This window comes from Rhodamnia argentea, chromosome 5 (assembly GCF_020921035.1).
Source record: "Rhodamnia argentea isolate NSW1041297 chromosome 5, ASM2092103v1, whole genome shotgun sequence".
NCBI classification, from domain to species: domain Eukaryota; kingdom Viridiplantae; phylum Streptophyta; class Magnoliopsida; order Myrtales; family Myrtaceae; genus Rhodamnia; species Rhodamnia argentea.
The window spans coordinates 5777250-5803037 of record NC_063154.1 but is presented as its reverse complement, the minus strand read 5'-3'; the positions used below and the strand labels follow the sequence as shown (position 1 = coordinate 5803037).

Sequence of the window (25788 nt, the reverse complement as noted above, 5' to 3'; positions counted from 1 at the left end):
CGGGAGGCTGAGTGATGTTTATAGGCTGATTCGGGTCTCGGCTCGAGGTTTTGCTGAAACAATCCCCCATTAAAACCTCTTGTTGATGATTAAACTCATGGATCGAAATCCATCCAACAAGCGATCCCAGATAAACTAAAGATCTTTTGGAGGAACAGACAATTGAAAGATTGATATACAGAGCTTTGGTGGTGAAGCAGACTATGTGCAACTTAGTAGAGCGCACAAAGACATGGGTTTACGTGTGCTTTGGACGACCAAACCGAAGGATCAAATGAATCCAGGGATCTTGTGAAAGTGGGAACAGATCGAATTAATTTTATGATATGTTCGGAATCATTCGATGGCGTGATGTGGGAATTTCCTCCTAGATTCCAAGAATTCTTAGCAGATGTGTATTAAAACGATCAGCTACACCTTCTTTCCTGGGGATATAGCAACAGATGGCTACTTCCTTGTGTTGCTTGTTACCGTATTTCCAAAAAGTACAACAACAAACGACACAAGGTTGAGGAAATTGGGAGTTTCAAACTAGGAGATTGATTTGTCGTCCGATTTGATTGCCCTAAGTCTGGTTCTGTTAAGAGTCCTTCGCACATGTGTTTTTGTTGTTCCATCAACTTTATAAAAAGAAAGAGAAAAAAACAGCTTTCGACGAGTAGCGTGAAAGGAGACCGACATGTGTACTCGCAGTTGAAATATCGACCAATCAAATCATTCCATAAAAAATATCTTAACAATAAGCATGTCCATATTCGAACTCCACAACAAGAGGAGGCGAAATAATTTACTCTTAACCATATGCTAACAATAAAACGGTTTAGTTTCGTTGGATTGGTCTAGGCTAATAATGATTCTAAGTCATAATTCCATTTACTACCCTTTTAATTTTTCTTCGCTTCATTTTTAGTTTAAGCCCTAGATGACGGGTCATTTCAAGGTCACCCGAACGTACGATTGAGGTTTCTTGTAATTGATGGAATCCTCTAATTCATCCATAATTATATCCACATAGAGGTTTACCATTTATGTTTACTTCTATAAATAAGAAACAAGTTAAAGTACAAGTTTTGCTTCTTCCCCTTTATTAATTAGACTCCGTTTCCAAACGGATGTTGTAAATATTTCTGGTCGGAGCCTTTCCTCTCATTAGTTAATTTTTTCAAAAGTCTTCTTCCTCCTTCATTTTTAGAAGTCATGTAAACAAGTTAAAGTACAAGTTTTGCTTCTTCCCCTTTATTAATTAGACTCCGTTTCCAAACGGATGTTGTAAATATTTCTGGTCGGAGCCTTTCCACTCATTAGTTAATTTTTTCAAAAGTCTTCTTCCTCCTTCATTTTTAGAAGTCATGTAATGTGCTGCACAACTAAACTTTAGGCAAAATTAGGGTCAATGTATGTACATACTGTAAACTAATAGTGTACCAGAAGATGAGGAGAATCAATAAATTTAATTTTGAAGGACATGATTGCATTGCTCGAGCGTACAAAGTAGCATACATGAACGACTAAATTGCTTATACATGTTGTCATAAAATGTGCAACGACCTAAGGTACATTGGAATGAGATCTTGATGATCGTGTAGAGTGCGCAACCTTACTAGGTATACTACACGTAAGTAATGCGGAAGCGTTGGAACAAAAAGATAGAGAAAGTGTTGGAGATTTGGTGGGGGAACACACAAATACAAATGAGAGCGTATAATACTCAAAATGCCTATTGCGAAGGCGATACACAAAGAAAAATACAAACTTTGCTCTATAAGCTTGTTCTCACTAAACTCAACTCTCAATTCTCTCTGTATCTCTATATGCTTCAAGACTCCCCCACACACATAGGCTGCGATGCCTCTTTTCTCTCTAATCTATGAAGCTTACCTTTGCATATATGGTGACTTGTGGATATGGGTGGCTTAACCCCAAAGGCTTCACCACTAAGGCTTAACTATAGGCTCAAGTATAACCGCCTGAGAACTCCACAGCCTGAAGTTTGTCGACTTCAAGTGTGAAACCCAAGCTGCTGCAATTTTTTCCTCTTAAAGCATAAGTCACAAACGGTCAATTTTAACTTTGCTTTTTCTTCTGACTTTTTGACCGAGACTTCTCTCCTTCATATGTGACATAATCATTAAGAAGTTTAACTTGGCTTTTTCTTCTTTGGTTAACCGACTTCATCATCCAATGAATGTGGTGGCCAAAAATCAACTTCACTTCTCTGTTCATATTAGGTGCTGGACTCCAACACTCCCCCTTAACACCTAATACTATTCACCCTATAACATATGATATTCATCTTCTTCAATTGTTTCTAAGACTGCGACTTCAAATTGGGCTTTACGAAGCTCAAACTTCTTTAACACCGTTTGAACTTGCACATCGGTAACTTTTTCTTTCTTTGCAACCTCCGTAGCCGCAAGAGTTTTGAGATTGCAACTCATGTGGTCAAACCTTTCGTTCACGGTTTTCATTTCATGCTTTAATTGATTTAACTCCATTTGAAGCACTTCAGTATAGGTATCTTAGACCTTTTTTCTCATAGTACTTCTTTTCTACATGCTTCCATTGATCCTTGCCTCTTATGATAACTTTATTTGGGCAACATTTCTTGAGCTTCTTCAACTCTTGAGCTCATACTGGAGCTTCTAGTGCTCTCTTTCTTTTAGCTTGAGCTCGTTGTCCTTTTGCCTCAGTATTTCATCCATTGCTTTCAACATCTCCAGCAGTTCCTTCTCACAACTGCTTGTTGAAGCTACTACTTGCTTCTTCGAGTTTTCCCTCGACTTGCTCTTCGTTGGGGACATCTCGGTGGCTATCACATCATTTGCCTCGATGATGCTAGTGGCTACGAGCTCTTCTTGAACCTCTCTGCTGTAACGATCGCTTGAAGACCCCATTCTTCTTTGCCATCGTGCTCTTTTCTGGTAAAAGATGCGTTACTTTCTTTTACTTGTTTGAACCGACTCTAGCAAAGTGACGTACTTTGCCACATATGTAGCACCGTCCGCTACACTTTATGTTGTCCTTATCACGATCTCGATGAGCTCCCCCTGTCCGAGTGCTTCTCACTACTAATCGTCTTTTATTACTAAAGAGGGAACTACCATAATCCTTGGTAAATGCGAGTACCACGTCTTCATCAACATCGATAGAATGTATGTGTTTTGGCTGCTCATGCCCCACATTTACTCGACATTCGGATTTGTAATATCCGATTTCATTATACCTAAAACACTTGACCTTTAGTTTGTCACGTGTTTTATGCCTTCCGATGGAATTCGAATTCCCACCTATACCTCGTCCTCCTCCATGGCCTTGGACACCATGAGGCCCTCCTTGAGCTGAGTGAGCAAATCGGCTTTGCCAAGCTTGTTTGGGATATGAATCAATGGACTTTTGATTCATTCTTTGCTCATGCAAGTATAATGAACCTATCAATCGCTCCAATGTCGTGGTTGATATATCCTAACCTTCTTCGATCGCTGCAACAATGTAGTCAAATTCTTCAGTCAAAGACCTTAAAATTTTTTCTACAACTCATTCATCTTGGAGTTCTCGAAGTGTTTGAAGTCGAACTCGTTTCACGGGATTATCGCCATTGTAGGATTTTTGCAAAATATCTCATGCTGCTTGGGTGGTTTCTGCACTCGATATTTTTTCAAATATCGTCTCCTCCACTGCTTGAAAGATCGAATATAATGTTTTCTGATCTTTCTTTCGGGTTTCCACCAATAAATCTTTCTCCGTCTTTCTCAAAGCATTGAATTCTTTAGCATCGGCTACTTCAATGTAGCCATTCTCTACCAGCTTCCACAAATCTTGCGATTTGAACAGAACCTTCATTTGGATGGACTAGTTATTGAAATTCCTCTCATTTAGCTTTGGAAGTTGTAATTGAACAGCACTGGTGGATGCCATTTCTAGCTTCGAGTTCACGATCCTCGATTTATGCCCTAGGTTCTCGATTTCCGGTTGCTAGTTTTGATACTTCGGTTCTTGACCGCCTAGGCTTTGACATGTTTCCTGCCTGCTGGCTCTGATACCAATTGCAAGAACCAAAAGGGATGTAGAAGTTTGGAGGATTTAATGTGAGAGAGAACTTGAGTAAGCAAATATGAGAGTAGTATTCGAAATGCCTTTGCTAAGGCTTTACACAAGATAAACACAAGCTTAACTATACGATTTTCAGTACAAACTCACAACTCTGTAACTCTCTTACTCCTATACATAAGGCTTCTATGGCTTACTCTCTAAAAAAAAAGTAACTATCATGCCCCCCATATTTATACCCAAGTCCACTGCCTGCACTCCACCGCCAATAAAGAACAAAAATTGAACTTGGTCTTTGCTTTATCCACTTGGACAGCTAATGAAAGTCCCACTTTGACCAAAAACCTTGCCCTGCACTTCACCGCCTCAAGGATTGCCGCCTTTAGTGTGAAAAAAAGCTGCTGCAATTTTTTTTTTTCACGTCCAAAATAAGTTTTATTATTTCCAACAGATCGAACACATTATATGTGTCGGGTGACCTTTCTCCCGTGAAAATAAATTGAGCAAATTGAACAAATGAATAGGTACAACAGTATCTTAGATTAACAAGTGATCTGAAGCACTGGATTCTCCTATGGCCGTAAATTTGAAGAGATAAAAGTGGAATTCGTCCACCGCCTTCAGCCAGCAATTTCCGGTACGGTACCACGACTTCTCTAATTTCAGTTGGTGAAGTTCATCCTGCGAAAGTCGAAAGAGACTAAAGATGATTGTGTATCAGCAAACCAACTTTCTGTAACCATAATGATGAACTCCTACTTCATGGTTCTTGCCCTTGCCAACTAGGGTTTCGCTAAATCAACTTAACAGATAGAGCGACACCAAATATTCAGAGTTCGTATATGCTTTGCTTCGGTGAATCATTTTCAAAGATTACTAGACAACTTTCATTCGATAGGTAAGGCCAAATTAGCTTGACAAGTTGAATAAGCTATGACACTAGCATGTCGAAAAAGCGATAAAATGGCAAAACCTTGTTAGGATAAAATGAATTTAGGATTCACTCGACGACTCCAACAAAGTAGATAATTTTGCTGCAAGCTCGGCATTCGAGTATAATCATGGACACCATATGGGAATTAGATGGTTTCTGCTCCAACCAATTAAGGGGCTATTGCTTATGAGGGTAACAATGAATTAAGATGAGCCTCTTAAATACTTCTCGCGATCTTGTATGGTTATATATTTCCAGAGTGCTGTAGCAACTGGGCACAAGCCCTTCATAAACCCTAATACATGCAATGCGAACGATCATATATCACCCACCAAGAACATATTCTAAAATCACAATCACATAGTAGCGATCTATGAATCAACGGTTACCTCCCTTGTATCAGCTTTGCCATGACTCGTGAGCATCGATGGAGGCGAAGTCTATCGTCAAGCGGCATCGGGAGTTCCCCCAAACACTTCAGTAGGAAATTTATCAAGAAACCGATGAGAGAAAATTCTCCATACGTTCTCAGTGAAGTGCTCAGGGGAACTCTAGAGGCAACCTAACATGTTTCTGCTCTTTCAATCATCTGTTGCTTGCTCATCCGAGGGTTTCTTGCCCTACTATTTATAGAGGACTCTCTTTCATTCGTTCTTTCCCTCTTTGCGGGAATGCCTCGTCTGCTTCTTGTATCAATGCGCTAGTGGAGTGAAAATGACAAGACGAAAGTTTTCTTCTTCTACTACTAATAAAAATAACAATAACAATAATAGCAATAGTAATAATTGGTGTTGTTATTACAATTTTAAAGGCTACATATGCTAAGATTGGTCTATGAAATTAGAGTACGAGTGACGTGACATATTTTTGTTGATAGTTGAAAAATACAACGTACTTTGCTTACTTGTAATCTGTCATGTACCGATCGTGGAGACGCCTTAGTAGTACATCTAACGCTATTTCAGGAAAAAAGGTTGTAAGTTCGATGTACGTACGAGTGATACGACACAGTTTTGTGGATTGTTGAAGCATATATGCTGAATTACAGTCTATCATACATGGACGGTGGAGATCGGGCTTCTTAGAATATCTCACGCTACTCTTTATACAGGGAAAGAAAGTCGTGCGAGGGCAAGTGAACATGGACGCAACTGTAGGCTAAGTGGGAGGTTTTGATGAAGAAGACATATAATTTTGGTTGTGACCAATCCTGCCACCTTTTCGCTCTTTGGTACGTCTCTATGTGGTCCTTTCGCTTTCCCTTTTTTTTTTTTTTTTATCGAGGATACGAATAAAATCTTACTAGGTTCTAATTAATTCTTGTACTTATGCGCCCAATTATACAAGAAAATTGAGTTTTCTCGTGTGGTGATTTGTTTGATTATCTGATTCAAAAACTTAACGTACATATGGATGAAAAGATCTATATACTTCACACGAATCAAATCAATCCTTTGTATTGGACAAAGATAATAGAGGGCTAGACTTCCGTGAGCATAATGAAAAGGCGAGCTAAAGAACATCGATCCTCGTGCCATTTCAAATGATCATGTCTAATAGTTTAAACCCTCGCATGAAGGTGCTACATGTTTTATCAACCTGGCTGGAGTAGATCCATGGAGTATTCCTCACAGTGCAAATTACATTCGAAAACTCATGGAGTAACCCTAGATATTATTGCGTGTTCATGAGAGAATGAGAAAGCATCTCTGAAAAAGATTGAAGAGGATGTGGAGGGACAGGGCTTGGGATAGGGATTTGAGAAGAAGAGCAAAGGAGAATTTTCATCCACTCGACCCAAGATTCTCCCATTAATCCAATTCACTATACCCACAATTCGGACTAGGTTCAGTTTGTTGGGGATGTGGTTCATACTCTCCCTCGACACAAAATCACGAGGAATTAGGATAAACCTCGTTTCTTGATTTTCTTTTATTGCTTTTATATTTTACTTCGTTATGATTGTATGCTGAATCCTAAAACAATATCTATCCAGATTTTATCTTTCCATGAATCATTCCCTCTAAAAAAAAATGTTCATGATTAATCAACCGTCACAAATCTAAAAAACAAACACCCACTATAAAAAGATTAGATTATTTCTAGATAAATTTACAAAGATTTTTGTAAGCCTATTGTATATATGCCAATTCAGTTTTAAACTTTATAATTTGATAAATTTAGTCTTGAACATATAAACAATTTTTCAATGTAGTCTTTCTAATTCATTTTGACCGGAAATTGCTGACATGGGCATTGGCCATCCCGACACAACAGGTTCTTATGTGGATAAATTTTCATTTTTTTTAAAAAAATTTCCTTTCTAAAAAATAAAACAAAAAGAAAAATTAAATAACAAAAATTCAGAAAATTTATAAAATTGCAAACTAGACCTGGGCAAGGTCCGTGGCCCTTGCTAGCGGCCGGTGAGCTCCAGCGATCCTCACTTGTCATAATAAAAAAAAAAAAAGAAGAAAAGAGAAGAGAAGAAAAAAGAAAAGAAAAATAAAAAAATTCAGAAAATTATTAATTAATTAAAAATTATCCATATCACGCCAACCATGTTACATAGGACGGCTTACACCCATGTAGCGATTTCCGGCACAGATTGACTAGATAGACTATATTGTTAAATTTCTAAAATGTTTAGGACTAATTTAGCTAACTAAAAGTTTTATGACTTTTTTTATAACATTCCCAAAGTTTCTTTCTTTCTTATCTTTTTTTAGTTCTTGATCTTAATATTTTCTGGGCCCCCCTTCGAGATCCTTTTTTTTTTTTGTAGTCAAAACCTCTTCGAGATCTTCTTGATTGAGTTGACTTTGGTGAGAAGTTCCCTCCATCATTGTCATTTGGCGGATTTGCTTTAAACAAATTAAAAATTGTTAATACTTTTATGGGCCACCTAAGGGCTAAAGGCGGATGTCACATAGAAAACATATATTCAGTGGCTAGAATCGGGAAAATTATATATAAAAAAAAACTATTGTATATGTATCAAATCAATCCTAAAATTTTTCATATTTTACCAATTTGATTCATCCGATCTCGCCTCCGTTCCCCTCCCCCACCCCCCACAAATTCAGTTGCCTCCCTAATCTCTTCCCAGTGTTACTCTCCACTGCCCCCACAGAGCTCCCTTCAATGTTCGATTGTTGCCTCTTCAGAGACGACTGCCTTGCCTCGCTTTCTCCCATCAATCTCTAGCTCAGATTTCACAATGCAATTGCAAACACCAAAATCACGTCCCAAGACTCGAATCCGCCTTGACAACCCACCAAATTCGATCGAATTCGGATGAATTGAAAAGCTTCAAGCTGCAAGCATGAAGAGTGGAAGGAAAAAACATTAGAGAATTCAAATTTCGAAGCCGTGAGCTCGAGATTCACACCTGAGCATTGACTTGAGAGGGCGACATCAAGCACAGTGTGATTGAATATGAAGAGCAACTGTCATGCCACGATCCTTGAGCGCGCGACATCCTTGTCGTCTCGTCCCTTGCGTTAAAAGGATAGCGTCTCGGGCACGCTATCAACCCATGAGATTAACTACACATGCGGAAACGTATAATATTCCCGGACAAAAATATAAAATAGGGATAGGCAAGTAGGAAAACACATTAGTTCAAAAACATCATTTTATTGACAAACTTGTCTTATCCAATCAAGACAATACACCATTTAGCTCCATACTTCGAAGTGGGTAGGGTCAACTCACATCTACTCCAGGTAGAGGACTATGTCAACATAGCCCTCAGCATCAATTCCAACAGAACCCTAAATTCCATCATTTTAGACCCGAAAAAGGTTAACCACAATAGGGTGAGAAATAAATCCCAGTGAGTCAACGCCTAAGCCCGGCTAGGGCGTTGATTCGTCCGGAACATCCTATTAATCAATCACATGTAATTTACCCGTCAGGAAACCATACAACATATAAGGACACTTGATACGTCAATCACCCCTAATCAATTCACTAGAAGAATATCACATAGTTCGATCGACATAACTAGGGTTATTTAATTAGGCACACTAGTCGGTGGGTGTTAGTGCTCTAGTCAATCGATGCTCTCTTTGGCAAGACAAGGCATCATTCCATTTCTTTCGGCCATGGCAACCGATAGTCCCCCTGGTACCCCCGGGACAGACATATCTGATATTATCCCCTGGTACCCCGGTATGACGATCATAATCCCTCCGGTACCCCCGGAACGGATATAATAGGTATACCGGATATCGTTCCCTGGTACCTCCGGGCCAACGATAATGATCCCCCTGGTACCCCCGGGATGGATATATAAGGTGTATTAGGTATCGTCCCCTGATACCCTTGGGTGACGATAACCATCACATGGCCACACAAGCATGCACATCGATCAAGCCGGTTCATCAATTTTCCTTATAGGCGGATGATTGCATAGGTGTGCATAAAGACTCGACCCAAGGCCGTTTTCACGTCAATATGTGCAATTGATACCAAAATATAATCATACGAATGTATGAAATTATCTACTAAGCTCTACACGCATAATAAGGCTATTTACCCCCAAACTAGACATCCAATCCACCAATGGTCAATCAAAATACCTAATCAGATAATCGATTTAGACGATCAATTCAAGTAAGCCAATCGATTCAATAATAAATATTGATTGAATTAGGTGCAATTATATTTAATTCAAGAGACAATTTAATATTAGCCGATTCGATTAATCAATCGATCGTACGCTCGTCTCTAATCCATCACTCACTCTCGATCAATCAATAACGATCATTCAATCATTCAATCTCATCCAATTAGCCATAGAATCTTAGCTAATTAGACTAACTTAACCAATTAGGGCCATTAAAATTAAACCAAGTTTCTAACCTAAACCGGCCCTAATCGAGCTACCTAAATACCTAATAATCTAAATAAACTAATCCGAACGTAATTAATGACCTAACCAAGGATTAGAGGTCGACTCACCGTTAATTGCGCGAGGTTAGGCCAACGACGATCCTCGAACAATCCTTGGCACGAACTTTAGGCTCGTATGGATCGCGAACCAAAATCTTCGAACTACGGACCCAACTTCTGATTTAATGCGTCTGCGGGCCTAATATGAGGCCCACCTTTGTGCCCAAATTATTTGGGCCTCAGCCCAGCTCGTGGGCCCACAGAATTGGGCCCAACAGATTCTGCCCAGCCCAAAAACAGAGCACCCACTTACAAAAACAGTGCAGGGCACCGCTGAGGAGCTGTTCTGAGGAGTCTAGGGGCTGTGGGTGGCTTCAGGATTGGTGGTGGAGGTGTAAGGCGATCGGTGGGAGATGGGGGTGGCCGGAGGTGGCGCCGGCAGCAGCAAAACCAGTGCAGAACAGCTTCATGGGTGCAGGGGAAACAGAAACAGGGGAGGTGGTTGGGGACTGTTTCGGGGCTCCGGCGGCAGCGGAACTTCGCGAGGCTGGTGGGGATGGTTCAAGGGGGTTTTGAGGAGTATGTGGTGGTCGGAGGTGGGGGGAGAAGGGCGGCGCGGCGGCGGATAGGGGCTGAGAACAGAACCGGGTATCACAGGGGTCAAAACAGAGCAGACTGTGGTTCGGGGCTGTTCCAGCCTTTCCGGCGACCTCGCGGCGACTGCAAACGGTGGAACGGCATCACAGAAGATCAGAGGAGGTGGTTGGAGGTCGAGGTGGTGGTCGTGGGGGTGTCGGCAGCTCGGAGCAGTTGCACCACTTCTGCAACCCCAATCCCGGCAGAAAACAGGGTATGTTGCTGAAGGTTCTAGCAACCGGCTTTCCAGCGACTCCGACGGTGCGACGGTGGTCCGGCGGTGTCGAGGGAGTTTTGTGGATGTTGTCGTATGGTGTGGTGGTCGTTTCCAGTGGTGGTTGTCGCTAAGAAAAGAAGAAATGAAGGAAGAAGAAGGGCTGGAGAAAATCGGTTGTTAAGGGAGGAGGGTGCACATGTGAGCAAAAGAGAGAAAACGAGAGAGAGATTTGGAAAAATGGCTGAGGGCTGAGCTGGTCAGGTGGGGTCCACTGAGTTAATAGCCTTGTCTTTTAGCTCATAAAACCCTAGGGACATTTTCGTAATTTTGCATTTTGGCCAAGGGTATTTTGGTAATTTCACACCCTAGGTAATTCGGCCGTCCGGAAATCCGACGGTGGGTTATTTAATCCGAACTCGAGTCAAATTAACCCGAATGAGGATTAATATGGAATTTTCTAATTCTAAGACGCAATTACTCATTTAATCGAAATTTATTCCAATTCGAGTAACGGTCCCGGAAATTTCCGATTTTCGATTTCTAATTTCTCAATATCCGATCTTGGGCATCAAATTAAAATTTTCTAGCCGTTCCATAGACTAGATTTCACTATTTGGATCGACCAAATTTTCGTAGTGTTACAAGAATCGTTCGGTGAGCTCGTCCCCTCGCTTATAGCTAGTCGCGAGCAACCGGCCGAGGAAGAGTGAACAAAGAAAAAAGAACGAAAAGAAAAATTAAAAAAATTTATTTTTTTGGTAATTTTTGTCAAAAAAATGAAATTAGATTTTTCATATCGGATGGCGGCAAATAATTTCTTATTCCTGTTCAAATTTTAGCTAAACACTGAAAAATATATAATTTTCCTGGAAAATGACTTTCTAAAAAATAGTTTTCAAAAGTGTCACATTTTTCGTGAAATAAGAGGATCTGGATGTCGACATTATTGAGAAGTTGAGTTTTTTAATTGGGTTTGCCCTTTGCCTTTTGCTTCCTAAACATTTTGTTTGGCATCGCTTGTAATCAATTTTGGTTGTCACTTATACATCGTCACGCCATCAACCAATATGCAACTTGGCTGCTCACCGCATTTTGTTGACCAAAAATGAATCCTCTGTCGCAACTCCAAAGTCAAATGAAGATTTTTTTTCCATCTAGGACAATCAATTCTAGGATTTACTCGAAACATACCCAACATAAAGAAAAAGAAAAGTGAGCTTCAATCTCCATATACATGCATGGATCATCGCCTCCATAGTCCATAGCCAGAGAATTACTCACGGCATCTTGGCCGTCGTCTCTATCTGTTTACTAAACATTGCTGTTGCAGAGGTAAGCTCGAGCTTTAACATATGATTCTTCACAGTTCATATATAGATCACATAACCTCTTTCTGGTGGGAAAATTATCCAAAAAATTCTAAACATATTGCATTTTTGTCAATTCAGTCCTAAACTTTTCAGTTTTGCTCATTGAGTCCATTGGGCTAATTTTGGTTGCAAATCACCGACTTAAACGCCGGCTATCCCACGTGGCACAGCCGGTACCGATGTGGGCAAATATTTAATAATTTATTTATTTATATTATTTTTTATTTTTTCTTTTTACTATGGCCGGCAAGGGCCTGGCATCCCTGGTCGGTTCAATGGCAAATGGGGTTGTGTTTGCAGGTTTGATGGCTCCGGATGGGCTCGTGTATGCGATGGAAGCCAAGACGGGCAAGATATTATGGTTATTAGGGGTGAGCCGTTCCAGGTTTCGTACATATTCCACTTACAACCTGGAATATACCCGTCGGAATAGGTTCATCATATTTTGGAACTTGAAAACTATCATGCATACCCTGAAAGTTGGAACCCACAAGTTTCACAAGTATTCTTAATTGAACGATTACAGTGAATCATCATATTTAATGACCACCACTTGTTTTATGAAATGTTAACAAAGTAAAATTTTCAGTAGTAATTATGGTCGGAAATGGAAGCATAGACTAATAGTTCCAGATTACACATTCATTAACGGACGCCATGGAACACCGCAAGATTATGTGAATACTTGTACCAAGAAAAATGCAAAAACTTGTTATAGGTTCCAGGCTCCTTCTACCTAGAGCGTGGAATCTACTCACTAGAACACGTTCTTCAATTTTTAGAACCTAGAATCAACACTGCATATCTTGGAACCCGGAATCGAATCGGTTCTAGGTTCTATCCTAGAACCATGCTCATCCTTAGTGGTCGTACAATTCAGGAGCCACAGTGTATGGAGGGATATCAACAAGTCATGGGTGCATTTATCATGGGACTAGGTATAAGGTGGGCATATTGGCACTGTTCCAGCCAACTTGGACTGTGGGGATTGATCTTTATACTTTGTGTGTCGAGTAAGAAACCTAACAGCTAGTTTCTTGGATCACAATCCCTATGAGAAGAAGTTGGTTGTACAATATATCTTTCACTTCATTCTCAAGCCAAAATGAATCTATCAAGCATCAAGAACTAATAACGGTTTATCAGAAGTTGAAAGCTACCCATATGTACAATTCGTATTGCATATCAAAATGTCAAAATACTAATTCCTAGTTATCGTGCAACGTCATGGCCGCCTAGGAAATTAATTCACCCAAAATTCACAAAATACTGAGTATGTCGGTTATACATGACTCAGTGTTCCAATGGGCATGCATGACAAAACTGTTAGGGATGAAACCAAATTCATGAATGTCTTACGTGCATGCATTGTGGTCGTTCGTGTTTTTATGTTTAGTTAAATGTTTTGTAAAATCAAGGAATCCATTTAAATGTTTCTTTCTCCTTGAAATGCTAGATATATTTATGATTTATTTAAGAATAATAAATAGAGTCATGTAACAAGTCCATATAAAGGTAAGTATTATGATTATTTCATTAAGGTGAAATAAGAAAAGAAAGGCATATTCCTCTCCTTCTCTTTAGAGTTGAGTTGAGTGAATTGTCCGGCAATTAGTGTGGCCGAGGTCGCCGGACCAACCCTTAATGCGAGACATTCTCCGGACAATTTCTCTGTCCATTTATTTCACAATCTTGGGCTTGGATCCGAACTCTGAAACGACAGATTCGGGAAGAAATCGAGCTGCAAAAACTCAACAAAATTTACACGAACATTGCAGCAAATGAGTTACATTCAAAAATTGATACAAAGCGATCACCTCGATTTACATCAGGTAGCCTATTTACTTCCATCCTGATTTTTTCCCCCTTTCTGAACAAGTCCTTCCTATTAGAGGCCCTCTTCTAGGGTGCCTAGAGATGCCGTAGTTTGGCTGGTTATGGTTGCTCACGCTCTGAACTTCCTCTAGTCCAGCTACGACTTCGGCCATTGTCGGTCGACTCTTTGGGACCAAATGAAGGCACTTGACTATGATTTCAGTGAACTTCTGGGCTTCTTGAATTAGGAAGTTCCTATTGAGCTTACTGTCCATGACATGATGCAACTTGACTTTGTCCTTCAAGTAGGGCTCCGCCCATTGCACGAGGGTTCCGGCAGCCCCGCTGGAATGTTTCCTTGTTGCCATAGAGCCTGTGAAGATCTCCAGGAGAACAACCCCGAAGTTGTAAACATCTGTTTTTAGGGTTAGATGATCTACCAATTACAATGGAAAAAGAATGTGAGACTCGTGGGTTTTTGAGGAGCCGACAAACGGTTCGAACCATCTTCTTGAAGCATTATTAGCTTGATCCATCAAAATGAACTTAAAACTGATAAGAAATGTCGCCAATATGCTTACCCAAGTATATAAAAACCCTAAATCATTAGAAGAATAGTAAGATCTGTCATTGGAGTACCTGTGGCAATATATTCTGGGGCGAAGTATCCTGTTGTGCCAAGAAGTTTGGATGAGACATGAGGCTGATTGCCCTGAGGGCCGAATTTGGTGAGGCCAAAGTCCGATATCTTAGCACCGAAGCACTGCAATATCATAGAGGATGACTGACTATGACTATGTGAGCCAGTCGAATTATTATACGAAGTGTATTCGTTTAGCAACGTTGTAAACTTGTAACCTATGTCATCGTGTTTTCCTATGAGCCGAAATTGTTTCATAAAAACAGAGAAAAGCGAAACATACAGCAGTAAGCAAAGTGTTGGAGGTTTTGACATCGCGATGAATGACCGGCTTGGATTGTGAATGAAGGTGATCCAAACCTCTAGCAGTCGCGATCGGGATTTTGACTCTTCATCCCCAATTTACCTCCCTGCATTTCTCTGTTATTCCGGCAAAGCACGAGGTGAAGTCAGGTTCCTTAGGTTTGAAATCATAAGCAGAACTGCAAATATATACTGGTTTTATGAAATTTCATTATCCTTCCACTCATTCTTAGAGCCCACATTGCTTGGTCGTTACTCTTAATAATTGATCTACTAAGCACCCCTTTGCCATAGACTCGTAAACCACAATTCGGTGCTCGTTGTTGCCGCAGTACCCTATGAGCTTCACGATATTTGGATGAATCAATTTGCTCAAGAATCTCAATTCATTCTGCAAGCACAACATTGAGCTCATTAGAATAAGAGTGCGAGAGTGTCAAACCATGTAAATATTACGAAATAATATATTCATCTAACAGTTTAAACTTTTAAAATATGCATGGTTGTTGTACAAAATTCTAAGGGGAGAGAGAGCGAGAGATGAAGAGAGCATCAATCTAACCAGCCATTCATCTTGACCTTGTGGTTGCTCATCCCAGAGCCTCTTGACAGCGATTGCCGGGCCGCTTTTCTGTTTAGCCGCATTCATGGTGCGATAGCTAATCCAACCCTTGCAAACATGGTCGAAACCACCTTCGCCGATGAAGTTTTTGCCACCGAACCTGTCGGTGGCATCCTTGAACACATCATAGCAAAAGCAGCGAAACCTATACGGATGGAACGCCTCGTTCTTCTTGTTCATCAGCCAATCATCGCCTCATTGCCAGACTCGTGAATACGCATACAAATTCCCATCTATTTCTGTTTTCAATATTCGAAATGCAAATTGAGTTCAAAAGATAAAACTGGAATTGCCAAAGCTAGCCAGTCACCAATGGCATGTGTGCATTTCATTCCTGAGAAATGAGGAATGCAAACAATTAGCCCGTAATGAAACCGTCATCAAGAACAGATATAAACTTGCCTTTGAGCGGCCGATGAGAAGAAATGGATGGCTTGCTGGGATCTTGAAGCGGCAAACCATGTCGTTCATTCTTGCCGCTCACCAAGATGATTAAATTGCAACTTCAATGTTCATGAATAGATAAAGAAGAGATCCAATAAATATATCGAAAATCAACTTTACAAGAAGGAAAAAAGAAGTACCCTTTCGAGAGTTTGATGAAACTGATGAAGTTCCCCTTTGTTTTGATTTAGGCCTTTCATCCGGAGATGAAGATCAAGGTGTGCACTCTGATTTGAACGTAATAAAGTACCAAAACTAATCGATATGAGATGAAGTTCAGCTATTTAATCTCCACTTTGGATTGAGAAATTTCGTTGTAAGATGTAACTCAAAAAAGAATGGAGGCGAACCAGTGGGAGGCTGAGCGATATTTATAGGATGGTTCGGGTCACGGCTAGAGGTTTTGCTCAAACAATTGCCCATTAAAATCTCATGTTGCTGATTAAACTCGTGGGTCGAAAGCCATCCAACGTGCGACCCCGGATAAACTAAAGATCTTTCGGATGAACAGACATTGGAAAGATTGATATACAGAGCTTTGGTGGTGAAGCAGACTATGTGCTACTTAGTAGAGCGCACAAAGACATGGGTTTACGTGTGCTTTGGGCGACCAAACCGAAGGATCAAATGAATCCAGGGATCTTGCGTAAGTGGAACAGATTGAATTAATTTTATGATATTTTTGGAATCATTTGAGGCCGCGATATGGGCGTTACAATAATTAAATATTAAACCACGCATTCATCTAATAGCTTAAGCTTTAGAGCAGTTGGCTGTGGTCTCTAAAATCTTTTATGGTATCGGAGCAGGAAGAGGGGGAATGTTAGAGTAATTAAATATTAAACCACGCCTTCATCTAACAACTTAAGTTTTTAAAGCAGTTGGTTCTGATCTTATAAAATCTTTCAATGGGAATTTCCTCCAAGAATTCTTAGCGGATATGTATAAAAAATATCAGCTACATCTTCTTTTCTGGGGATGTAGCAACAGATGGCTACTTTCTGGTGTGGCTTGTTACCATATTTTCAAAAAAGTACAACAACAAACGACACAAGGTTGATGAAATTGGGAGTTACAAACTAGGAGATTGATTTGTGGTCCGATTTGATAGCCCAAAGTCTGTTTCTGTTAAGAGTCCTTCGCACATGTGTTTTTGTTGTTCCATCAAAAAATAAAAAAACAGCTTTCGACGAGTAGCGTGTATGGAGACCGACATGTGTACTCGCGGTTGAAATATCGATCAATCAAATCGTTCCATAAAAAGTATCTTAACAATAAGCATGTCCATATTCGAACTCCACAACAAGAGGAGGCGAAATAATTTACTCTTAACGATATGCTAACAAGAAAACAGTTTAGTTTCGTTGGATTGGTCTAGGCTAATAATGATTCTAAATTATACGTCCATTTACTACCTTCTAATTTTTCTTCACTTCTGTTTTAGTTTAAGTCCTAGATAACATGTTATTTCAAGGTCAAACGAGCTTACGATTGAGGTATCTTGTAATTGATGAGATCCTCTAATCCATCCATAATTATATCCACATAAGGGTTTACCATTTATGTTTACTTCTATAAATAAGAAACAAGTTAAAGTACAAGTTTTGCTTCTTCCCCTTCATTGATTAGACTCTGTTTCCAAATAGGTGTCGTAAAAATTTACAGTACGAGCCTTTTCTCTCATTGGTTTAATTTTGCAAAAATCTTCTTCCACCCTTATTTTAAGAAGTCATGTAATGTGCTGCACATCTAAACTTTAGGCAAAATTAGGGTCAACGAATGTACACACTCTACAATAAGTGTACTAGAAGATGATGAGAATCAATAAAATCAAATATAGAGTACATGATTCCACTTCTTGAGCGTACAATGTAGCATACATGAATGACTAAATTGCTTATACATGTTGTCATAAAATATGCAAAGACGCAAGGCACATCCGACTAAGATTTTGATGATCAAACCGAGAGTACATCCAATCTTCAACTAGCATATCCCAACAATTATCCATTTGAGCTCCCTTGAAGGCGATGAAACAAGCCTGTTAGAATGACAAAAACAAATCGAAGTGAACACATTATATGTGTCGGGTGACCTTTCTCCCCTGAAAATAAATTGAGCAAATTGAACAAATGAATAGATACAACAGTATCTTAGATTAACAAGTGATCTAAAGTAGTGGAATCTCCTATGGCCTTAAATTTGTAAGAGATAAAAGTGGAATTCGTCCACCGCCTTCGGCCAGCAATTTCCGGTGCGGTAACACCACTTCTCTAATTTCAGTTGGTGAAGATCATCCAGCGAAAGTCGAAAGAGAATAAAGATGATTTTTTATTAGCAAACCAACTTCCTGTAACCATAATGATGAACTCCTACATGATGGTTCTTGCCCTTGCCAGCTAGGGTTTCGCTAAATCAACTTAAAAAGATAGAGCGACACCAAATATTCAGAGTTCGTATATGCTTAGCTCCGGTGAAGTATTTTCAAAGACTATGAGACAACTTCCATTCGATAGGTACGGCCAGATTAGCTTGACAAGTTGAATAAGCTATGACACTAGTACGTCGAAAAAGTGATGAAATGGAGATATTATGTTAAGATAAAGTGAATTTGGGATTCACTTGACGACTCCAACAAAGCAGATAATTTTGCTGCAAGCTCGACATTCGAGTATCACCAATGGAAACCAGATGGGAATTAGATGTTTTCTGCTCCAACCAATCAAGGGGCTAGTGCTTTTGAGGGTAACAATGAATTAAGATGAGCCTCTTAAATCCTTCTCACGATATAGTATGGTTATATATTTCCAGAGCACCTTAGCAACTGGGCACAAGCCCTTCATAAACCCTAATACATGCAATGCGAACGATCATATGTCACCGACCAAGAACACATTCTAAAATCGCAATCACATAGTAGCGATCTATGAATCAACGGTTACCTCCCTTGTATTAGCTTTGCCATGACTCGTGAGCATCGATGGAGGCGAAGTCTATCGTCAAGCGGCATCGGGAGTTCCCCCAAACACTTCAGTAGGAAATTTATCAAGAAACCGATGAGAGAAAATTCTCCATACGTTCCCAGTGAAGTGCTCAGGGGAACTCTAGAGGCAACCTAACATGTTTCTGCTCTTTCAATCATCTGTTGCTTGCTCATCCGAGGGTTTCTTGCCCTACTATTTATAGAGGACTCTCCTTCATTCGTTCTTTCCCCCCTTGCGGGAATGCCTTGTCTGCTTCTTGTATCAATGCGCTAGTGGAGTGAAAATGACAAGACGAAAGTTTTCTTCTTCTACTACTAATAAAAATAACAATAACAATAACAATAACAATAACAATAATAGCAATAGTAATAGCAACACCAATTATTATTATTATTTTTTTCCTTACCAAAAAAAAATAATTGGTGTTGCTATTACAATTTTGAAGGCTACATATACTAAGATTGGTCTATGAAATTAGAGTACGAGTGACGTGACATATTTTTGTTGATAGTTGAAAAATACAACGTACTTTGCTTACTTATAATCTGTCATGTACCGATCGTGGAGACGCCTTAGTACATCTAACGCTATTTCAGGAAAAAAGTTTGTAAGCTCGATGTACGTACGAGTGATACGATAAAGTTTTGTGGATTGTTGAAGAATATATGCTGATTTACAGTCTATCATACATGGACGGTGGAGATCGGGCTTCTTAGAATATCTCACGTTGCTCTTTATAGAGGGAAAGAAAGTCGTCCGAGGGCAAGTGAACATGGACGCAACTGTAGGCTAAGTGGGAGGTTTTGATGAAGAAGACATATAATTTTGGTTGTGACCAATCATGCCCCCTTTTCCCCCTTTGGTACGTCTCTCTATGGTCCTATCGCTTTCGGTATTTTCATCGTAGATACGAATCAAACATCCTACTAGGTTCTAATTAATTGTTGTACTTATACGCCCAATTATACGAGAAAATTGAGTTTTCCCGTGGGGTGATTTATTTGATTATCTGATTCGAAAGCTTGACATACAAATGAAGGAAAAGGCCTATACACTTCACTTGAATCATATTCAATTCTTTTTATCGGACAAAGATACTAAAGGGCTAGACTTCCGTGAGCATAGTGAATGGGCGAGCTAAAGAACATCGATCCTCGTACCATTTCAAATGATCATGTCTAATCGTTTAAACCCTCGCGTGAAGGCGCTGCACGTTTTATCAACCTGACCGGAGTAGATCCATGTAGTATTCCTCACAGTACAAATTACATTCGAACTCTCATGTAGTAACTCTAGATATTATTGCGTGTTCATCAGAGAATGAGAAAGCATCTCCGAAAAAGATTGAAGAGGATGTGGAGGGATAGGGCTTGGGATAAGGATTTGAGAAGAAGAGCAAAGGAGAATTTTCATCCACTCACCCCAAGATTCTCCCATTAATCCAATTCACTATACCCACAATTCGGACCAAGTTCATTATGTTGGAAATGTCGTTCATTCTCCCCATCGATAGAAAATCACTGGGAACTAGGATAAATTTTGTGTCTCAATTTTTTTTCTCGTTTTTAATTTTACTCCATTATGATTGTGTGCCAAATCCTAACGCAGTCTCTATCCACATTTTATCTTTTCATGAATCATTCCCTCTCAAATCTCAAAAACAACCACCCGCTATAAAAAGATCAGATTATTTCTAGATAAATTTACAAACATTTTTGTAAGCCTATTGTCCAGATACCAATTCAATTTTAAACTTTATAATTTGATGAATTTAGTCCTAAACATAGAAATAATTTTTCAACGTAGTCTTTCTAACCTATTTTGTTCGAAAATTGCTTACAAAGGCGTTGGCCATCCAACATGGCACAACATGTGCTGATATGGACAAATTTTCATTTTTTAAAATTTTCTTACTAAAAAAGGTCCGTGGCCTTTGCCAGCGGATGGCGAGCTCCGATGACCCTCGCTTGCCATAATGAAAGAAAAAAGAAAAGAAAAATAAAAAATTCAGAAAATTATTAAGAAATTTAAAAAAAAAATTGCATATCATGCCAGCCTTACCACATAGGAAGGCCAACATCTACACGGCGATTTTTAGCCTAAATTGACTAGATGGACTATATTGGCAGATTCCTAAAATGTTTGGGACTAAATTAGCTAAATTAAAAATTTTTAGGACTTTTTTGATAACATTCCAAAGTTTTCTTTCTTTCTTATCTTTTTTTGAGTTCTTGATCTTAATATTTTCTAGGGCCCCCCATTCGAGATCCTTTTTTTTTTTTTTTTTGTCAAAACCCCTTGGAGATCTTGATTGAGTTGGCTTTGGTGAGAAGTTCACGTATTTTATTAACTTCCCTTTATCATCGTCATTTGACGGATTTGCTTTAAACAAATTAAAATTTGTTAATACTTTTATGGGCCACGTAAGGGCTATAGGCGGATGTCACATAGAAAATATATTTAGTGGCTAGAATCGGGAAAATTACCAAAAAAGTCATAAATTGATTACATATGTATCGAATTAGTTTTAAAATTTTTCACGTTTTGCCGTTTGAATCCATCCGGTCACTGCAGCCTCCGTTTTCCCCCCTCCCCTCCCCTCCCCTCCACCTGGATTCAGTTGCCTCACTAATCTCTTCCCCATGTTACTCTCCGCCGCCCCCACGGAGCTCCCTCCTCCGCCCGATTGTTGCCTCTTCGGAGATGACTCCCTTGCCTTGCTTTCTCCCATCAATCTCCAGCTCAAATTTCACAATGCAATTGCAAACACCAAAATCACGTCCTGGAGAGTAGAAGGAAAAAGCCTCAAAGAATTCAAATTTCGAAGCCGTGAGCTCGAGATTCACACACAAGCATTGACATGAGAGGGCGACATCAAGCACAATGTGTTTGAATATGAAAAGCGACCATTTGGTGAGCTCGTCCCTCGCCCATGGCTAGTCACCGGCGATCGGCCGAGGAAGAGGGAGCAAAGAAAAAGGAACCAAAAGAAAAATTAAAATTTTGATTTTTCATGTCAGATGGCGGAAAATAATTTGAAATGGGAAATGTGAAATTTGATGTAATCTCAAGATCCCTCACTTTGTGAAAAAAAAACCATTATGAACTTGTGTTAGCCAAAATGATGCATGAATCTGTGAAGTACGTCCTTGAAGTGGGAGGGGTCCGTTTAGAGCTACTTTTTACACTTTTCTTTTAACTTTTCTTCAGCTCTTAACTCGACTTATTTCCATACAAAGTACTTCACCAGACCAATTTTCTTAGGACGGTGGATAGTACAATAAGATGTCTCTGTTCTTTTTCCAGATTGAGCCAGTTTTCAGGTCAAACACGTTATGAATGGCAAGATCCCCAACTTGAGCAGGTTTTAGGTTTTAGTTACTGAATAAAAGCTGCCTTACTTTCATGGAGACAAATAGAGAGGTACACAAGTCGAATAACGTGACCACAGGAGCGAGGCGTGACGTCTAAGCGAGCGAGCTTTGCATGGTTAGGGTTTTCTTGACCACATTTCCTCTAGGGAAACGTTTATCAGCTCATGAGAGATTGAATTTTGATGTTGAAGATACAGAAAGTGCTCTGAATGATTCAAACCTAACTGAAACAGAGAGCTCTTCACACACGAGAGAATGAGACCGAGGAACACACGTTAACTTGTCCGTATAAATCATACGTAGGATCTGTCGAATCCCCCTGGAGGAAAAGGCTATTAGGTTCTTCAATCTCGATGGCTCGCCTGCGTGTTCAGAGAACTTCCTGCATCTTCTGTATCTTCACGATCGGCACCCTTTGGGTATTAGACAGCACCGGCGCTGCGGTAATTAAGCTCCAAACCATCATCGCAAATCTGTTCTTTTTTTTTTTTTTTTTTGTATTTTTCAATTGCTCCTGTTTATGAGTTTTAAGTATTTGATGCAGTGGCTAAATCATGGAGGCGATTTGAGCAACACGAGAGGTGCTCGAGAAGAGATGTTGATCAGCCCGTGGACCGTCCGGTTTTTACGGTTGAGATGGAAGTTCTCCGCTGGAAAGGATATTTCCGCCACCCCGGCGACAGCCAACGGCGTCGTGTATTTTCCCTCGTGGAACGGCTACTTGTATGCCGTGAATGCGTTCTCAGGCAGTTTGATATGGCAGCAAAACCTAAGCGAGTTGACGGGGCTTAGGGGCACGGGGACTGTAGTGAACGTCACGGTCTCGAGGTCCACCCCGACGATAGCCGGACGCCTCCTGATCGTCTCAATTTATGGACCTGCAGTTGTTATCGCCGTGAGCCGATTCAACGGGAGGCTAATTTGGTTGACACGGCTTGATCCACAGCCTCTAGCGGTGATAACGACCTCTGGAACGGCTTATATGAGGTGGATACAAATACTAAGGAGAAAGATTTTTAATCCTTGACTATTAAATCGGAAAATGCAGCAGGGTGGACACACCAATATCAATATTCAGTAGTTTATTGAACGAGTAGTCTCATTTCTCTTCCATTTGACCCTCTCTCTCTCAGGGCATATTACGTTGGAGTATCCTCGCTAGAAGAGACCTTACCTGCTGTGCAATGTTGCACCTTTAGAGGCAGTTTGGTTAAGCTAAACATTCTATCCGGAGCAATCCTATGGCAAACCTACACCCTCCCTGATAACGGCGGTAAACGCGGAGCCTACGCTGGAGCCGCCATATGGGGGAGTAGCCCCGCAATAGACCCCGAGAGGAGGCTCGCTTATGCAGCTACAGGCAACCTATACACGGCCCCGCCCGAGGTGGAAGAATGCCAAGAGAGGCAAAACAATCGGACAACCCCGCCAAAGGAGCCCGACCAGTGCATCGGGCCTGATGTGAACTTCAATTCTATCATGGCATTCGAGATCGAGTCGGGAAGGATCAAGTGGGCGCGGCAGTTAGGAGGCTACGATGTATGGTATGCAGCTTGTTTGGTGCCCAACAATCCTGATTGTCCAACTGGGCCTAACGTGGATGCTGATTTCGGAGAAGCCCCAATGCTAATCACGATTTGTACGAACGGAACTGAGCGCGACATTGCGGTCGCGGTACAAAAGAGCGGCTTTGCTTGGGCTCTGGATCGTGACACTGGGGAGATAGTATGGTTTAGAGTAAGTACTGTGTTTTTCATTGTTCTCTATTTAGCAATTGAGAGAAGAAATTACTTGATGCTACGAATGAACTAAGTGAAATAAATTTAACAAAGAAGTTCACTAATTTATCTTCCAAATATAATTCTTCTGGACATGAAAGCTGGCGGGACCTGGTAGCGTCGAAGGGGGAGGCATATGGGGCGCGGCCACGGATGGCAAAAGGGTCTACACTAACATCGCCAACCGCGATCGAGAGAACTTCACCCTCTCTCCCTCGACCCGAACGACGACAGCAGGCGCTTGGGTCGCCCTGGACGCAAGTTCTGGAGAAATATTATGGTCCACAGCTAACCCAAGCAACGAAACCAGTCAGGGGCCGGTTTCTGTGGCGAACGGGGTCGTGTTCACAGGTTCCGTGGCTCCGGAGGGGCCCGTGTATGCGATGGACGCCAAGACGGGCAAGATACTGTGGTCATACAATTCAGGAGCCACGGTGTATGGAGGGATATCAATAAGTTATGGGTGCATTTATCATGGGAATGGGTACAAGGTGGGTCTAGTTTCACCGTTCCATCCAACTTGGACTGGAGGGACTGATCTTTATAGTTTGTGTGTCTAAGTACGAAACCTAACGGCTAGTTTCTTGCGTCACAATCCATATGGAAACAAGTTGGTTATACAATGTATCCTTCACTTCATTCTCGAGCCAAAAGTGAATTATTAAGTATCAAGAAATAAATTATCAGAAGTGGAATGCTGACCATGGGCACAATTTTGTGAATGTTTCAATAGGCGCGAACGGCAAAACAAAGCAAACGTTCTTACCACAAAGTTGACACATACTTAACTCAAGCACTTGAAGACTGACGTTATTCTGAAGGTAATAAGGTGTATATCATGTGGCACCAAGAGTTCCCCCAAACACTTCAGTAGGAGCTTCACTTGTATTTTCTTTGCCTTTTCAAAATCCCCATTGAAGTGCTCAGGAGAACTCTAGGGGATACTTGATGAGCGCAATGGCCTTGTTTGGCCTCGAAAGCGTTCGAACGAGCTCCAAAACTTCGAATTCCTTTTGTGTGCTTGGTCCAGTGGGCTAAACAACCAGCTCTCCTACCATGTTTTATATAGAAGCTGAAGCTGCTACTTTAGAAGCTTTCGGAATATTCACCGGCAAGTGCTTGAAAGCTCTGTCAACCGCAGATCGAGCTTGAACGTAGCCTCAGCTCTTGGCCAGATGACTCCCCAGAGAATGTTTCTTGTGGGCACGAGAGCTGCGAATGCCGGCTTATAAGCTTTTGACCTTATACCCCTCTTTTTTCAGCTTTTCTTGTGACAACAAAAGCATCATGAACTTCGTTAGAACTGGTAATGGACCGCCGGCTCTTCTTGAAAATGGAAGATGTGCTGACTAGCTCTATAGATCAGGACATGATATTGTACAGCACAGCTAAGTCTACGAATCTATCTTCGACACTGCTTATGATGGTAGCTAAGGGAAGTTCAAAGCCATGCTTAACTTTTAGTGCATCAGAATCGATGTCCACATCTGGCACCAGGATACAAATATTCTTCTCCTTTCACCTGCCCCTTGAATCTGACCAGGTTCGTTATGCTTTGCTCTGATCACTTCAGGGATGTCTGGATGCGTGTTGTGGTTCTCTTTGCTTTTCACTCTCTCTGAGGTCCACATTTTCTTTGTAAAGGCCACGCGACAGTCCTTTCTCGAAGTGGGACATAATTTTCTGGGGAAAAACATACAGATCAAGCCACAAGAAAGCTAGTGT

General features: G+C 40.6%; 2 protein-coding genes across 2 annotated transcripts; one reads left to right on the top strand and one right to left on the bottom strand.

The window, feature by feature from the left end:
• Window positions 1-13944: 13944 nt before the first annotated feature.
• LOC125315071 (probable serine/threonine-protein kinase PBL3) lies at window positions 13945-15663 on the bottom strand. The gene is made up of 5 exons (XM_048279024.1): window positions 15424-15663; window positions 15143-15252; window positions 14965-15040; window positions 14558-14681; window positions 13945-14354 (listed from the first exon to the last, which is right to left on the bottom strand). The coding sequence occupies exons 1-5, from the start codon at window positions 15661-15663 to the stop codon at window positions 13945-13947; spliced, it is 960 nt and encodes a 319-aa protein (XP_048134981.1).
• A 6975-nt stretch (window positions 15664-22638) lies between these two features.
• LOC125315070 (polyvinylalcohol dehydrogenase-like) lies at window positions 22639-24737 on the top strand. The gene is made up of 4 exons (XM_048279023.1): window positions 22639-22728; window positions 22830-23272; window positions 23419-24022; window positions 24165-24737. Exons 1-4 carry the CDS (start codon window positions 22639-22641, stop codon window positions 24621-24623), a joined length of 1596 nt encoding a protein of 531 aa, XP_048134980.1. The 3' UTR covers window positions 24624-24737.
• The last annotated feature ends 1051 nt before the right edge of the window (window positions 24738-25788 follow it).

Coding starts and splice junctions, on each gene's coding strand:
- LOC125315071 (XM_048279024.1), bottom strand. CDS start 15,663: ATGAACAAGAAGAACGAGGCGTTCCATCCGTATAGGTTTCGCTGCTTT. Junction 15,253..15,423: donor AAGGTCAAGATGAATGGCTG/GTTAGATTGATG, acceptor TTGTGCTTGCAG/AATGAATTGAGATTCTTGAG. Junction 14,355..14,557: donor CCCAGAATATATTGCCACAG/GTACTCCAATGA, acceptor TGTAATTGGTAG/ATCATCTAACCCTAAAAACA.
- LOC125315070 (XM_048279023.1), top strand. CDS start 22,639: ATGGCTCGCCTGCGTGTTCAGAGAACTTCCTGCATCTTCTGTATCTTC. Junction 23,273..23,418: donor TCTGGAACGGCTTATATGAG/GTGGATACAAAT, acceptor TCTCTCTCTCAG/GGCATATTACGTTGGAGTAT. Junction 24,023..24,164: donor GGGAGATAGTATGGTTTAGA/GTAAGTACTGTG, acceptor TGGACATGAAAG/CTGGCGGGACCTGGTAGCGT.